This window comes from Mustela erminea, chromosome 6, assembly GCF_009829155.1.
Source record: "Mustela erminea isolate mMusErm1 chromosome 6, mMusErm1.Pri, whole genome shotgun sequence".
Lineage (NCBI taxonomy): Eukaryota > Metazoa > Chordata > Mammalia > Carnivora > Mustelidae > Mustela > Mustela erminea.
The window spans coordinates 111,597,716-111,615,961 of NC_045619.1; the positions used below are offsets into that span (position 1 = coordinate 111,597,716).

The 18,246-nt window shown below is 37.2% G+C and overlaps 1 protein-coding gene across 21 annotated transcripts in view; it reads right to left on the reverse strand.

The window, feature by feature from the left end:
• Positions 1-2,037: 2,037 nt before the first annotated feature.
• Positions 2,038-18,246, reverse strand: part of CREM (cAMP responsive element modulator) — a 71,557-nt gene continuing 55,348 nt past the window's right edge. For 6 of the 21 annotated variants that reach the window (XM_032349302.1, XM_032349294.1, XM_032349295.1 and 3 more), the window contains 3 exons: positions 12,328-12,363; positions 8,476-8,632; positions 3,540-3,689 (listed from right to left, as the gene is read on the reverse strand). In XM_032349302.1, coding sequence (XP_032205193.1) covers positions 3,545-3,689; positions 8,476-8,632; positions 12,328-12,363 — 338 coding nt within the window. In that variant the 3' untranslated portion in view covers positions 3,540-3,544. Of the gene's footprint in view, positions 3,270-3,539; positions 3,690-8,475; positions 8,633-12,327; positions 12,364-12,401; positions 12,502-16,532; positions 17,215-17,266; positions 17,543-18,246 lie in introns of those variants that run through there. The other 15 variants (XM_032349304.1, XM_032349298.1, XM_032349313.1 and 12 more) reach the window with 10 other exon arrangements.

Sequence of the window (18,246 nt, forward strand, 5' to 3'; positions counted from 1 at the left end):
AGTAGGTCAGAATCAGGCCTGTGACTTTAGGATGACCCCAGAAGAGATAAGCCATATTTAAGTTCCTGAAGCCCGTGGCACCTGCGATAGAACAGAACAAAGTAGCGCATCACGGCGAAGCCAATTGGCAGCAGCTTGGCTTGTCCCACACAGGGCTGAATTGCTTCATTATTTTTGGTTCTAGACTAGAAAAACAGTGTGTTGGTTTCACGAGTCCTCATTAAAAAGAAAAAAAAAAAGTGTAGTTTAGGCACTTGGGAAACAGCCTATCAGAAGGCACTGGAAAACTCTGAAGAGAAGTGTAGCTGCTGACGCGAGACGCTGTGCTGCCGGCAGGCCCGGCGCTCACGCACGGTAGGAGTCGCTCTGCTTCATTTTCCCTATCAGGTGACTGAGCAACGGGAAGCCCTAGTCACATCTGACAAGGGGCTGTAATCCCACGATTCAGGGCCGGTGGTTTCTATATCCGGTAAGTCCAGATTCTGGAGATATTAGGAGAAACGAGCGCGCACGCAGGCACGGCCCGGGACTCTGCACGACCCTGTCCTGCAGGACGGACCACGGGCGCGCAGCGGCCCGCTCGCACCGGTGGCAGCCGTCCAGTGGAGACTGGAGAGCAGGCTGAGTGGAGAGTGGAGAGCTGGAGAACCGTGCTACTTTTAGCAGCGGAAGTTTGGGTTTCGGGGACACAGGGAAGGAGCAAGAAACCAGAGTTCCCACGCGCCTCGGGGAGCGGAGAGCGTGAGCCCGCCCACCCCACCCCACCCCACCCCACCCCAAGCTCTCCCTCACCCCCTGCACAGCCCAGGAGCGCATCAGCCATCCCGTGCCCACCCTTCTTCCAGAACCCGTCTGATCCACACTGATGCCATATGTTTCACACAACCCTGAACCCCTCTCAGCCCCGGGTGGGGGGTGGGACAGAATCTTCACTAGGAACCCCGAGCAAAAGGCACAGCCACAACCTGGTCGTCATGCCACTGTGAAGTCACGAAATGAAGCCACCCTGGGATGCCCTATGTCTGGGCTTCTTGCTTTGTGAGGGAACGAAATCTCCTTACTGTTTAAACCTCTAGGGAGTGGGGAGACATCTGCTTTTTGTGACCCCAAGTAATGAGATGCAATCCTGTTCCTCCAAAATAACCTATTTTCTAGAGCAGTGCACACACATGAACGGATGCACACTCCCTCTTATAAACTAAACTCTGGTGTCAGTACTAACATTCTCCTAAATTCATCTCCTAAAGTCAAGCTCCTCCGAGAAGAGCGATTGCTCTTATTCCCTCTCCAGAATACCCTCCTCCCCAACACTACCGGTTACTTCAAGGCCGGTTCAAAATCTGCCTCCTCCATGAACAGTTTCTTATTTAATCCCTGCCTACATCTGTCTCTAATTCCAACATATGGCATTTACTGTCTCTAACTTTTTTACAGCTTTCCTGCTGATCCTTGTGTTTCCCTCTCAATGTCTACCACACTGAGCACACATTTGATTTACAGTGACTGAGTATAAAGCACCATCTTCCTTCACCTGAAACATGGGATTTTCCTTTCCTCTTTTCTTCCTTGTCCTCTTTCCTCATCTTACTTCTCTGTAGAAGAAAAGACAAAAATTTAGGTAAAAGAAATTCAGAGCTCAGACTCTGAAGAAAGGTAAGTCTTTCTAAAGAAAGCTGAAATGGCATGGCCTACCTTCTGGGAGTTACAGATAAGGGAAAGAATTATGACATGGGGGAACAGCAGTTAGACACCACACCAATGACCTTCTGTTTTTGTACCTCCCTAACACTCTGAACAGGTCTCACTACTGAAAGTAGGGGAGGGGGCATCCTTAACAAATCAGAAGGTACAAGAGAAGATACAGCAGAGTCCAGCTCATGGCATTCAACAAAGGTCTCAGGAGTGCATGAGAGAGGACAGATCATCTTATGACTAGAGTTTCGGGCTTATACCTTAAAGCTTTTTATTATAAAAACAGAATGAAATGTAAATACCACTAAGAACACTGCCATCTCAATGTAATGGACTTCATCTGAATGTGTTGTCATAAAAATCCTTAATCTGATACAGACTTCAAGCTGTTTTGAAATGGAAAATAAAATCTTGGGTTGTTTTTGTCTTTACTTTAAAACTACTATGGCCATTAGCTAAAACTCAAAGTAAGGGCCTATCTGCAGAAAGGCTTTGTCCATCATCACATGACCTGAGTCTCTGTAGCTGCTCTTCTATGAAACAGCTCTGGGGCCATCCTTCCTACAAGATGGCAGAAAGAGCATCTGCAGAGAGCAAAACCTGGTGTAGAAATTGGCTCGTGTGTCCTTGAAGGTTTGCAAATACAATATTAACTTTTACTTTTAACACATTCCAGATATATTAAAAATTTGTTGTAACTTTCATGAGGTTCATTCATTCAAACAGACACTAAGAACTTACGCAAGATCTTTTATATTACACAATAGAGTAAAAACTGTAGTAAAAGTTCAGATAGTTAAATGAGCACCAAACACTACAAAGTGTAACCAGCATGGTTCTATTAAAAACTCTCTTCAACTATGCCATTCAAGGACAGCAATACAATACTTTCTTTACAAAGCAACTAATATAAAAATCTGTAAATGCCATAAATTCATTTATAGGCTCTTATTTCCATATAGGCATGTCATTAGATTCTTTTGATTCTTTCTTTCCTTCAATTCTTTCCTGAGGTATTTTTTTGTGGTTTGCTTTTATTGTACTGCTGGATGCATTATCTTTGATCATCCTTTTCCTAAAATGATTTTTAAAGACCTGCAAAAAATTTTATTGCATAGGACACTATTCATGACAGAGGTTGGGAACTGCAAATATGTGGCATTGGAATAAGTCTTACAAATATTGCATTTTAAGAATCTGTTACATACATTTTCTTTTTTTTTTTTTTTTACAGCTTGTCTCTTTAAAAAAAAAAATTGAAGTTACAGCTAAGAGTTAACTACGTACAGTGAAGCATTTTAGGAATGTCAGAGGTTAGAGAATACGATGAATGATACAAAGGAAAAAAGCCATAATTCTTGCTGGCTATATATTGTATTGCCTTCAAAAGCAACTGTACATGTTGTAATCAGTTCATAGTTAAATATTTCTACTAATCTGGTTTAGGAGAGCAAATGTCTTTCAAAGTTTCAAGTTCCTCTATGAGCTTCTTGTTCTGAACTTCCAGCACTGCAACTCGACTCTCCAGACATTTTACATATTCTTTCTTTCGACGTCGACATTCTTTAGCAGCTTCCCTGAAAAAAAGTAGAAGCAAAAGGGCAAACAAAACATTTTTTTTTTTTTTTTGCATGCTATGGACAAGCAGACTGAAGTAAGCTTGGTAAATGTGATCATGGCTGCATTCCAAATCTTGGAATAGCGTTCCCAATTCAATGTCAAACACTAAGCCAAACTGGATTTTTAAGGGTCACAAGTGTCCCTTCCACAAGTCCACATGGCAATTAGTAGAATTGCTGCATCTCCTGCCTTGATTAGAGTTCATAATAAACAAGGTCCAAGTCAAAGACAGTTACTCTGCTTTATGGCAATAAAGATCTTTGAGGGCCTTGAGTTCCTCAATGAGAGTCTTGTTTTGGTTTTCAAGCACAGCCACACGATTTTCAAGACATTTGACATATTCTTTCTTCTTCCTGCGACACTCCCGGGCAGCTTCCCTGGAACCAACACAAAGCAAATGACTACAGGAACAACCTCCTAGCACGATCCAGACTGCTTCAAATGAACTTCTGCCCCCCAGACTCAAAGACCAATCAATCCTAGGCAAGGTTTATACAAAGCCACACAACGAATGTAACCAAGCACATGCCTTTTGTAAGAATACTTTCAAACAACAGGAACGAGTTGAGAGCACGATCAATGTGTCCATCATTCATTGTAAATGCTGTTTTCTTAGGGCACACATTCCATGATAACAGTGACCAGAATGATCTTCAGTAACCTAAAACAATAGGACCACATCCCCAAGTGGAATTTCTACAAAAACATTTACAGATCTTTTCAATTCTCTTGAGTATTTTTGTCCACCAAAACCACATATTCCATCACAATGAGTTAACTTTATTTTGGTCAGAAATATTGGAAAAATTAATCCTCAGAAATTTGAAATGTCAATATTGGAGATTTTGTTTCTTCAAGACTGAATCTCATCGGTAAAACAAATAAGCTCGACCATGACTACAAGAAGCAGTTTATTGGCTAGAAAACAACATGGATAAAGACAATGGTAAGCAAGTCACACACATTTTCATAAACCATAATGAAATGGACTCCGCTTCTGAAAATTAAGGAAAGGAAGAAGGGATAGCACAGAATCCAGCACTCAATAGTTCAGACACTTTAAACCCACAAAGTGAGAGCACCAATATTAAAACCTCGGAAAGGAAGCTACTATAACCCAAAACTCTATGTCAAGACTGTTTTCCAATCACGTGCCTTTACTACCCAATCTAGGAATCTTTAAAGCGCTGTAGGCATGCCCAAAAGAAGGGACAGACCAGCCAAAGCAACAAACACAAATACACAGATGAGTTAGTCATTCTCATGCATAGCCCCACCAAAAAATAATAAATAGAGCCAACATTATTCTCTTTTTCCTTTTTGTCAGGGTGGAGTATATTCTCCTCTGTAGAATATACTCTCTGTTAATAGTGTTCCTTTGGAGGAGTCAACTGAAAATAACTGCTTTGGGGTACACTTCAGATCAAAAAAGCCTATGTTGAAAGAGATAACTCAAACATATATTAACAGGAGTTGTGTTGGATGTCTAAACACCAGTTACTATAATGCTAGCTAGCACTGCTGCAATTCTGAACCAGGAGTGATGTGTACAACAGATTTGGCCAATTCTGTTTTATTTTTAGGATAGTTGACTCACTAACAACTGGTTATCTGTTTTTTTCCTCCATGGGGCCAAATGTCAGCAGAAAAAAGACCTTGAAATCCCAGTGAACTGCAGGAAAAAACCAACCCCGACTTCCTAGCCAAGAACAATGCACTCACCCTGTGAACTCACCAAGTTCTCAGGCTTCTCAACTAGTTAACGAGAAGATTACAAAAATGTAAGAAGTAAACTGAATCTGACAAATACAGATTCATTTAATCTCAATGATGCATAGGGAAAAACTGAGAACAAATCCAACCACACATAGAATTTGCAACTCTTCTTTCTACAAAGGAACTAAAATACATTTATGAATACCAACGTTTTCATGATTGAATCATTATATTAAATTCTAGATCTGGAAGGAAGATAATCACTCTACAAAACATGTTATCATTAAATGAAATTTTACATATGTAATAGCAGTGCTTGATATTTATTTTTTAATTTCTTTACCAAGGTGTACTCTCTGTTGTAAATATAATTTATATCTCATGTGGGAACGGTGCAGGTTACCAGTCAAAATGTTCCAAGCATCAAGCTTTAAATGATCGCACCAGTAGATGGTACATCCCCAAGTACTTCCCAGCTATGGAAAACACCTGTTTCTTCTATTAATAGCTAGCTCAGTTTTTAGGCCTTGCGTTTGTCTGGATATATCCTCAGCATGGAGAGGAAGTACATGGCAAAGAGGAAATGCTGACAAGGCTGTAAAGAAATATAAACTGTGGCTGGACTGGGAGAAATATCTATCAGATCTGTCATAAATGCCAGCCAAAGAATAAAGAGAGAATGCATGAGAGGTCTTTCACGTTAATAAGTAAAATCTACATACTCTCCATGAAGTGAAAACTGCAGCTTACTCTGAGGTCTCTTTGAGGTGACTCTGGAATAGTGCAGCGGGCAGGCTCTGGAAGAATGACTGCCTGATTGCACATCCAGGTTCTGTCCAGTGTGGGCTGCATGATCTTAACCAACTCACTATTTAGCCACTCTGAGCCTCAGTCCCTCATCTGGAAAGTAAGGATAATAACCAGACCTGGTTTCATGTGCAAGTTATGTGAGAGTTAAAGAAACGGTAGAAACAAAGCACTTACAACCTGCATATGGTACTTGCTCTGCTGAGCCTCCTGTTAGCCATTTATCATCGGCTCTTCCCTTGTCCTGCTCTTAGACTGAGATCTGGAAAGCTAAGATAGACCCTTCTCAGAATTCCTTGCAGCTAGGAATTCTATTAGCTATTTCTAGCCAAGAAAACGCGGGTGAAAGATGCTGTGAGGACCTGCCAGAAGTTTTCGGAAGATCCAGAAGCTCTGGACCTTCTTCCTTCTTCCTGCTTGTTGTGATCCTAAGAACAAATGTCACCTGCTAAAGCTGACAAGGCAGGGAGGAAAAGCCTGGATCCTTGACGACACTGCTGAGCCTTTGTTCTGGCTGCACATACCTCTGGGCCAGTCACATAAGATCAAAATAACACCTGTGAGGTGAAGGCTCCATTTCCCTGGGTTATTTACAGCTCAAACACAAACACTACCCAATAGCTGTTATTAGCGAATTATTTTTTTAAAACGTAAAATTTTATGACTGTTTTCCTCAGGGAAATTTATTATTTATGTGTAGGTAGCTGTGGGGCACTTTTAGAGGAACCCACTTGCCCAGTATTTCACTATTTCATTGAGAGTTCTACTGACATTTTTTTTTAATCTAAAAAACAAAAGGGAAATAAGAATGCTACTTTCTAGGTCTTTTTATTTTCTTTAGGAAAATAAGACATCAATGAACAATCTTACAGTTTGCATTATTACTATACTTTATATTTCTAAACTGAATTCTGTGACCATAGAAGCAAATGTTTTCATAACTCCCTAAGATCTCAGAAAGGACAGTTTTAAAATATCCATATTCCTCCACCAGATCTAAGTTAGAGATCTTTGATAGTAAGACTTCCACAGAACAACTATGTGTGATACTCTGTGAGCCTCACCCATTCAGCCCCTTCAGGATTTCTGAATAAAATGCTGACAATGAAAAATAGGAACCCAGCATGACTTAGTCAACCTGGAACAATCACTGATAAAGATCTGCGTGTCTTAATGATCTTAGTTTGGGTAATCTGTTGTATTTTCCAGGGTACAAAACTCCATCTAGTGATCTGTGATAACTACAATGTCTGGGAACTAAATCCAACTTAAGGAGTCCTGTATTGTATAAAAATGTGACCTTTGTTTATTTAATATTTTATTTATTTATTTGATAGAGAGAACAAACAAACAGGGGGAGGAAAAGCAGACTCCCCGCTGAGCAGAGAGCCCGATCAGGACCCGATTCTGGATCCTGGGATCATGACCTGAGTGGAAGGCAGATGCTTAATTGACTGAGCCACCTGGGTGCCCTCAAAATATGACATTTAAACGGAGGTTAGTAAGCTGAATATAGCTGCTACTGATTCACATTCAGTTACAAAGGACTGTTACAAAGTCAGTACTTATTTCTGAATTGTAGTGGCTCAAAAGTCACAATTTCTAGACTAACTAGCTTGCTAATGCCTACTAACAAACCACCACCACATGGTCCTGGTCAGAGATGAGCACATGATGTCATCTGAAATGTATTGTTTTCTTACAATGAGGGTATGATTTAACACTTAGGAACAAGGTTGACCAAATGACTTGGCGAACTCTTAGACTATTCTGTTCATTTTGAAAATCAGATTAATTTGTACCATTTTCCATCATAAAAACTAACCCAAGAAATAATATACAAGTCAAATTAAAGAATTTTGGAAAACAGCATTTTTATGACATACTCCTATTTAAAAAATAAAATTACAGCAACATGGTACAAGAGTAAGTGAGAAAATGAGAGCGTGAACTGAAAGTATATATGCTATAATATTAGTAGGGATCTCTAAGTGACAGGGCTCTGAGTAATTTTGTTTCTTTCTTTGCTTTGTATTTGCACTTGACCAAAATTTATCAGACTTAATATGTATTTCAGTATAATAGAAAAAAACAAAGTTACAAAATAGATAAAAGGAAACTACATACAAAAGGCTTAGAAAATTCTATTTATTTATTTATGTAAACTCTACCCCCAAAACAGGGGATTGAACCCATAACCCCAAGATCAAGAGTTGCATGTTCTACTGACTAAGTAGAACCAGGTGCCCCTAAGAGGCTTAGCAATTCTTTACTCACACTTAAATTTATTTTGCTCATAAAGAAGCAAAAAAATCACACTTATCACCTATTTCACAAAGTAAATACCAAGTAAAAATTAAATCTTTATTTGTAATAAAGCCCTTGCATCATCATTAAGAAAATTAATGTATCTTTTAGACATTACCGTTACCACATGCAGGGATGTGCCTCTTGCTGATGAAATGGCACTCTGATGACAAGACAATCTAATTATGGTCACATGCAGAGCACAAACCCCAAAATGCCACAGAACATGTCACTTGGGAGAAATGACGCAGGAAAAGCAATTTTTTTAAAAGCCCCACAGCAATAAGTTGTGTGTCCAATAGGTGGTTACTGGTTTCCGATGAAACATCCTACCTGTTTTTCATTAGCCTCAGCTCTCTTTTGCGTGTTGCTTCTTCAGCTAGTTGCTGGGGACTGTGCAAGCTTCCTGGTGAGGCAGCCATCACTACTCCCTGTGGCAAAGCAGTAGTAGGAGCTCGGATCTGGTAAGTCGGCATGTCACCAGTGGCGGCTGCAATGAAACAAAATATGACAAGTTTATATAAACAATTTACAACTTGATCTTTTATATACAACTGACCTGTAAATAACATACTTCTATATGTCATAAGAAGTGACCTTGCTAATATTTAAGATGATTCTTTTGAGCATTAAAGTCTTAGGTATCAAAGATTTTCAGCATTTGGAACAATAATATTCAGCATGCTCTATACAGTTAAGGTAGAAAAAAGCCCCCATGCATTTTAGAAAGGTTTTTACCAAAGGCTAAATTAGAGAGGCTTTTCAACTGCTCTCTGGGGAAAAAAGCCCTGATGTGTTTATCAATTCACATGATATAAATACTTTCACTATGGCCAATCTCAAGCTACCAGTGTGACCTCTTGGAAGGTGGAGATGAGAAGACATACACAGTAAGTAGGACACCATACAGATAAAAGAGATGTAAATAACATCAAGAGCATAGATAAAATTATGAGAAGTGATGAGTTTTGAGTATTTATAGGTTTTAACATAAGCTATTTGTTAAATATAGAGATGTATTTTTTTATATATTTAATTTTTAACAATGGCTCTTTTTACAACCAGCTCACAAAACCCTGAAAATTTAATAATCACTCTAGCATACCGGTGGGAGCTGGCTCTAGCGTAACACTGCAAAAATGTTAACTAAACAGAACATCTCCATTCTCTGAATATTCCAGATAAGAGATTTTCCTGTCCCCTATACCGTGCCTGAGACAGTTACTGGATGTATTTAAATATAAGTCCTACTACCATAAGATGACTGAGGCTCGCTGTCTTTTCCATTTAAAAACCAAAACAAAATAAAGAACAAAACAGCAAAGCTCTACTTAAATCTAATTTCTCTGGGTGATGATCATTTTTGTCTTAAGTAGGTTTCTTGAGATAATAATACATTTCTAAGTATTCAGTTAAAAAACTTTTCTAATTATAGTGCAATCATAGTTCAACGACAGACTTAATATTCACTTAGTATTCATACTGAATACTAAAAGTCCTCCAAGTTTCCTAATTTATACTCAACATTTGCCTTTCTACTCTAATGAACATAGCTTCTTAGAAGAGACAGATGGATTTAAGTGATGAAATATGTTTCTACCACCACTGTTTCAACTTTGAGAATGTATGGTCCAGAGTTAATCTGACACTCTAAGAGATTATAAAATTCATGTTGTCTCAAAGCTAACTACAAGATAAAGGTTTTAAAAAAGTTACCAAATCCTACAAAAATTGGTCTGAACCAATGCCAATCAAAATAGAAAACACATCACTTCCATATTTCATTAAAATGCATTATAACCATTGAGTAAGAACTGAAATTTTACCCAAAAGGCACACGAAGACTTTTTTTTACAAATGAAAATACCTACACAGTTTAAAAGATCAATCAAAAACAGATCTAGGTGCTCCTTTTTGGGTAAATGCCAGGGTTTTTTTTTTCCCCCTAGAGCTTAAGAATTAGGTGAAAATATTTTTTAGACTTTCAAAAAAGAGTTTTGGGGGAAGATCACTTAAAGGTCTTCATAACATTAACAAAAATACCACTTATAAGGATGCACTTCTCCTTCCTTCTACATATAATCTTAAAAACAATGGTGACAAATAGTAACTGATAAGTACAAAGATCACCAGCAAAATCTCTATCAATAATAAAATTGGGGAAAATCCTAAATTTTTGTGACTATTTAAAATTCTGTATACACAGTTATCTCATTGTATATCATAGAGTATCTCAGCTTTGAAATATTTCAGAAGATAATTTTAAAAACAGTTTTAACTGTTAACTGACTCAAGATTTTTCTATTTTAATCGTATTGTCAGAGGAGGTAGATTGGAACACAGAATAACATAGTTCTCTCCTCTCTTCTCTTTACCCACATCCAGGGAAGAAGGTTATGGGACAATAAAGGTTGACACAATGGAACAGCTAGAGGCTACACAGGCTTTCTAAAACTGGAACAATAGCCACTGACGAATGAGAAGTTTATGAGATGTTTATGTGTCATCGTGTTGACATTCGCAGGGGGCATGGGTACAGACCTTTGTCTAGGGCCGTTCTTTTGCAAACTCTGGTTACAGAGAAGTGCAATAAAATTAATAGAGGGTTTCATTATACTTTCTCTCTCCCTCTCCTTTTGTATGCATCCACTATTTTCTGTCCTATAAAGTTAGAACAGAATTCTCATATGATACGTAAAAGTTAGTTTAAGAGTATTCATTCTTTTTGTAAAGAAGAAAAAAAAGGGGTAGGTATACTTCATAGATGAAAACTAAAGTTTATTCATTGGCCTTACAAGCAGAAATGGTTCTAAACTTTTGCCTGTTTCCAAAAGCTGAAACCACCCTCAAAGGACCAAATTTGGCAATTCAATAGAAGCATTTCAAAAGAAGTATTCTTAAAACATTCTGAGTAACAGCTCAGGAAAAAGATATCACTTTAAAATGATAACTTAGAAGGGAATGATATATTTGGATATATTAGTTCTGGGATGTTGCTAATAAACTGGGTTTTATTGCAATGTTTCAGATATACTACATATTTATCTCCTTCAACAAAAATGAGGTTGCAGGTCATTAGTTCAAGACAGAAATATGATTTGGCATTAATTAGTAGGAGTTAATACACATTTCTGTAATATCCTAAGGAATCTATATGATGGTACATTTTAAGTGGTCACAGAGTAAATGTCAATGGATAAATTCCATATACTCAAATATGATCTTATCAGTAAATACACTAAAAAGATATGGGCAAAGAGAATTTCTTGTTTTGAGAAAATCCAAATGTCAAAAAGTTTTATTGCCGAAAGAAGTGATAAAAAAAAAAAAAAGTTTTTATCTTGGTTAGCTTCAGTTTCCAATGTTACCAATTCAGTGGCAATTAAAAGCAGATTCAATACCTAGAATCACAGTTCAAAGAACCACCTTACAGTCTTTGATGACCTATTCTTATCCCTGTACATCTATAAACGCCAGTTCCTATTCTAACTACTAAATGTGTGTCCACATTATTTATTCTAGAATTTCACCGTATACATTATTTCTGACGATAAATGAGTCACCAGTGGGGCTATCATTTTGTGACTGAATAAAGATAATACATAAAAGATACTTCTATACTAATTTTATCCTAAGGCAGCAAAAACTTTAAAGACAAGCCAGGGATGTCTTTTTTAGCTGGTACTCTCTATAATCTAGCACAGTGTCTGGCATATCATGGGTGCTCAGTGGATTTACATGCACACCACAAAGGAAATTTTGAACTTCCCAGGGTTTTGTCATTTGAATGTTTAAAATAAGCAGTATTATTATTATTGTAAGACTATTGTTAGCTATTATTATAGCTAAGTCTTTAAGTATTTAACACTAAGGTGTGAGAAGCCCTTATAAGATGCTATGTATCTATTCAAACTGGCATTATTTCCTAATCTTCCTTTACATAGAAGTCATTTCACCTGGCATTTGAGAAGCAGACGAGTTCTAATTAGTGTTTCCTACTATCTACCTCCTGAGAGGAAAATTTTTTTTCAGTTTAGCATCAAATATTTCATGGAAAAAGAAAATTCCTAGAACTCTCAATTCTGGTCATTAGGCTTCATACCTCTCTTCGCAAGCTTTAAACACGGTACAGTAGAAAAAGCATGGGATCTGGAGTCTGGATTCTAGTCCAGCTCTGCCACTTACCAGCCATGTGACTTGGGGCAAGTTCAGTTTCCTCATCTGTAAAATGGGGATACATTATCTCATTTAATACTCACAATAAACCCTGTAATGTATGTCAAAGTGTCTAGCACAGTGCCTGGCACATGGTAGGCATTCAGCAAATGTTAGTTCCCTTCCTCTTCCCTTCCTTAAGTTCTGAAAGACAATGTTCCAAATTATGCTTATACTGTATATTAGTTAAAAGGCATATAACATCCATAAAAATATTTTCCCCTGGAGTTTCCCTTCTAACAAACCTGGGTAAGAGAATGATTGAAATATATGTCTCTTATTCCTTATTTTGTTTAAAAATATGCCTATTAAAAATGTCTAAAATTTATACAATATTTTATTATATTCCTTTAGAGAATAAATTATTAGAAGATAGTAAAAGTCCTTTTCAATGTTTATAATCATTTAGAATAGAACCTCAAAGGTGGAGAATCACAAGTAACCATATTATAGTCTTATAGTCTCATCAGACTGCTAATAAGAAAACTAACTGAAAAGCCTCTCAAGTCAAAGAGTTATTTGTTTCTTCCTAACAAAGAAAGAAATAAGAAACTCAGCCAAAAGCCTATCTTGATAGTTTTCAAAGAGGAACAACTTATCCACATCCCAAATAATGGTGATTTTGTTTGTTTATTCATCTACTGATTGATATCCCTGTAGTACTGAGCACATTCACTGAATAAAAACATTTTTATAAATGGAGCTCCTAACCTTCATATGTCATTTTGCTAGGTGTCCCTTATCCCAAATCTACCTAAGTAACAAGCAACAGAGCTAACTTTGAAGTTGGACTGATAAGCAGGGGACTTCTTTTCCCTAGCTCCAAGAAGCTACGACCATCTTTACCTTTCTTTTTTCCTTCTCTCCCTCCCATCCACCGTGCCAGGGCACACAATGCCCAAATCAGCCTTGTCCTTGCCTGGTGTCTCACACTATCAAAACCTTTTCCTTCTCCACTGCTCTATTTTTTCCAGGAAAACTAAATCCTAATTAACTGACTATTTAAGCACTGAACAGTTTCAAATTTGTTACAATAATTATAATACTCAGACTGCAAAGAATTAAATCATTTACTATTTTTACTTTAAGTTACATATAAGGGAACTTCCTGAGTTGTTTAGTGAAAATCTTAAGAGTCAAAAAAAAAAAAAAACTATGTAAAAGATAATAAATTATAAGTATTGACATGAAAAGTTCTGTATATTATCAAATATACACGCTATTGCCCTGTGAGAGTAATAATATTGTAGAAAAAAAATCCATTTTGACTATTTAAAATGATGCTAGCTTTATTTTGTATGTTTTCTGAGTAGTGTGTAGGATGCTGTGGTAACTCATCTAAAATTAGCATGAATTTATCAGGTGAATTTTGAGGAGCAATGTAATATGGTGTGAACAGAACCAGACAAGGTCTGGTCTTAAAGTCTGAAGGTCCAAACTGGTTCACCACTTGTTAGCTTTGTGAGCTTGGAAGAGTTATTTACCACTCTGATCCATGTTATTATATGAAAATATAATATCTGCTCTGAGCACATCACTGCTTCTCCTCATGGGTATTTAAATAGTTTCCTCAGGGAGACCTACCCAGATCCTTTAACCTATATTACCTGTTTCCTGTAGGTCTCTCACCATCTGATTGTTTGATAGCACTGAACATGTTTGTATTTGTATTTATATTGTAACACTGCAAATTTTTAAAAGCTTACATAAATTCAAAGTATCATAATTATTTTATTAGGCAATTTATTCATATAGGCAAATAAAACTGGGCAAAGTAAAATAATCATCCCAAAAAATATTTCTTTGAAATTTTTTCAAAAATATTGGGAATGTAGGACAATGGAAATTTCAGTAAAACTTCCATACAGATTCGGAGTTTTATTAAAACTTAAGGTAGATAAACGACTTTTTTCACTTCCACCATGATTATAACTTGCTTTGCTGGCAAGTTTAAGAAACTGTTATACCTGATCCAAACCTATCTTTTATGTGAAAATTCCCCCAAAATAAGCTTTTCAAGTGTCCTTCTTTCACAAGGTGAAATGTATCCTTATTCTCATACATCAAATATTAACTAAGACACTATTTTCCAAATTTGAGTGAGTTGGAATATTTATTTTTAATAATTCAGAAATTCAGGCTAAATACAATATATTAGAGTTTTTAAGACTCAGAGACTAAAAGATATGGAGTGAGGCTCTTAATATAATCAGCTTATGAATAAAGAAAGCCAAAAACTACTTCTAACGAAAATTTAAACTGTACCCACAAGTCTCAATAATACAATTTTATAAACTATAGCTATTCACTTTCCACATTTTATTCCATGATCCTATAAATAAATACCTAAAAACTTTTCCCATACCAGTCATTGTTAGCCTGATTTTGGTCTAGGCAAGTTTTTCAAACTGTAAGTTTTAGACCTTTAGTGGGTCATAAAATCAATTTCATTAGCAACAGAAAAAATAGAAAAGCACATTATATCTCTACTATATTTAAACATAAGCACTTTTTAAAAAGCAAACAAAGCAACCAAAAACACTGCAGGACTTAAACTCATCACACTTAGATCAAGACCTGAGCTGTGATCAAGAGTCAGAATTAACTGACTGAGCTACCCAGGCACCCGAAGGTAAGCATTAGAGACAAACCAGAAGAGACTCCTAATCATAGGAAACAAAATGAGGGTTGCTGAAGGGGAGGGGAGTGAGGGGAAGAGGTAGCAGGGTGCTGGACATTAAGGAGGGTATGTGATGTAATGAGCACGGAGTATTACGTAAGACTGATGAATCAAGGACCTCTCCCTCTGAAACCAATAATAAGATGTTATTTTATATGTTAATTGAATTTAAATAAAAATTAGAAAAGAAAACTTGTTTTATGTACACACACACACACACACACAGAGGTATACAACATCATGATGTAAAACATGGGTCATGATCAAAAATATGTGTAAGCCAAAGATCTATATCAGCCCATGTGGTTCACCAATCCATACAGTAGGTCCTCTACTATTACTTAAAAAAGTCTCTTAAACACTGTGCTCCTCAAAACAAACAAATAAAAGTTTTTCATTTTTAAACAGCATTTCAAAATAGAATTGGTTATGTGAAAACTGATCAGATTTCTAAAAATAATGATTCCAAAGCACAATGAGGTCTTGTGAAAAAAGTTTGATATTTTTAAATGTTAGCATTTTGAAAATTTTAAATTGGAAGTAACTCATGTATTGGTAAAACTGAAACAAAGCTCTTCAAGGACAGTGTATGTTCATTCCATACACATAAATGTATAAGAATGTTTACTTACAAGCAATGACTAAAAATATATGCAAAGTTTTATTTTAAACTTTCATCTTTAAATATATTATGAATTTTCAAATCTTTTATTTTTTTTATTTTTAATTCTCTCTCACGGTTAGACCTAAGAATTGTAATTAAAGTCTTAGTAAAGAAAGATATAAGCCCAGCAAATAAATACATGCACTAAATGCCTTTTGCTTCTAGAATCCTATTGCAGTATTTAAGATTATTTTAAAAAGGCCATCTGTATCTTACAATAAACTTGTCATTTGAGAAAAATAATAGTGCATCAAGATAATTTTCAAATCGCTTTAATACAGGTTTTAGTTGCTCAGATCAGTGGCGTGTTTCCATCTAGGAAGAGGGTTTAGACCCACTAACTCTGAAAAGCTAAACTGTGGTGAAGCTGTTGACAATCATCTTCGTGATTTCAACTGCAAATTCAGAACTTGGTTAGAAATGAGACACCACCGAAAAAAACAACAATGCGATCCTAATACAGAACATAAGCAACTAGGTCAGGATCATTCTGTAATTAAGAAAACCAAACAACAGGATTACTGATCACAAATTTCAAGAACTGAGACTGGGAGGTGGAGGGGTGGGGGTGGGGTAGGACAACTTTCAGACAAGCACTTCCCTGACTGAGCGCTAGAGGGCACTCCGAGGCGCCAGTGGCCGAGAGCGAGCAAGGGTGCGGAAACCCTCCAGCTCCAGAGCCCACCTCTCCCCCCAGCACGTGCGCGGCGGCCTCAGCGGGAGGCTCAACCTGCCCACGTAGGCGGAGGCGGGACGGACGGCCTCGGAGTTCTGCTCACCCAAGCATTGCAGGTTTCACAAAGCGTTCCCCCTCGTCAAGCAGATACTTACCTCAAGAGAAACGGTAAAGTAAGGCTTACGAGAAAAGCTATTCAGTGTTAAGAGCGATCGTGGAGATAGAGGCAGTGGCGAGCTAGTTAACAACCCTAAATCTGTCAGCAGCCCTTGACAAAGCAGAAAGGAACTGACTAAATCACAGCATGACTCGGAGCTGACGTCAATGTGCAGCTCGCTTGGAGTTTAACTTTTCCACTTCCCTGCCGAACACGATTCCAGGAAATGTAGTGACGTCAGCCCTTTGAACTCGATTAGCTGAGGTACAGACCATTTTAAACACAGGAGGAAAGAAACAAGTAGGCACGCAAACCCCGCCGACACGCTGCGTTTTCCTAGTCTGTTTTGGAGCAACATTTGTACACAACAACGAAATCGGAAACTTAATTTTTTACAAGTTGAACGGCATGTTTAACGGTATGTTTAACTTGTAGCTGCACTGAATTTGCAACAGGTTGCAACGAAGTAACAGCTTATTTTAGTAAAGCACAACGGAGAGAGAAAGGATTACTGCCTTGGTCAAAAAAGCAATCCGCTGAGCAAAAAAGCATTTACACTAAGATGCCTTCACAGAGTGTGCTCATACATACAGATATATATTAAAAGAAACTTCTTACTCCTCAGCCACTAGAAAATTAATACTTTTTGAAACACTCAGAGGTCCCTGAATTTTTCTAAACTTCAAAATAAAATTTTCAGAATTAATTTAAATCTCTCTTTCAAATTCTTACCTGTTTCATCTCCAGTTACAGCCATGATGGGCTTCTGCATACAGAACTGTCTTGTCTCCCCTATCACAGGTTGACATACAGTGTTCCAAACTAGCAAGCATGTGCAGGATAAGTAGGAGTAACTTACATCACAATGACATCACTAGCCTATCACTACCATCAATTTGCTTTGTCACAGAGGAGCTCAATGAAACCAAAGCCCTATAAAAACCCTTCCTGTAATAAACCATATTAATGTTGTTGTTTCTCATTGTACACAGAAATCTGTTGAGATGGGCTCTGGCAAAAAAAAAAAAAAAATGTCTCATTAGCATTAAGTTACAAGATTGTTTCTTATGGAGTAACTAACTTCTTTATTATTGGTTCTGTCCAAGGTTTCTAGATAAACAAAGGGGGCATAAACACTGTATCTTTTATAACTCCTAGGAGGAAAACAAAACACATGGAGATTAAAGCGATAACAAAGGGACCCCTAGGTGGCTCAGTCATTAAGTTTCTGCCTTCTGCTCAAGTCATGATCCCAGAGCCCTTGGGATGGAGCCCTTGCATTAGGCTCTCTGCTCTTGGGAAGCCTGATTTCCCTTTCCCACTCCCTCTGCTTGTGTTCCCTTTTTTGCTGTCTCTCTGTCTCTGTCAAATAAATAAAATATTTTAAAATAAGTAAATCAGACAAAACCCCTGACAATCAGCCCAGAAAAACATTGAGTAATACACAGAAATGTATTTCTTAAACACTTCTAAATTCGTCAAGGAAGAAATAACCAGCCACCTTCTTACACTTAACAGTTTTATTTGCTTAACTATTTGCTACAGCACCATAAAATCCAGCAGTTCCCTAGGTGAAACAGAATTTGCTAATTTCACTTGAATAAATACTGACATTAAAAAAATTCACTGTGCCACATGTAGCAAGAACTACATAGCATTCTTCCATAAATATTAGCTTGAATCATAGGAATTTGCTATTTGACCTTTTTGGC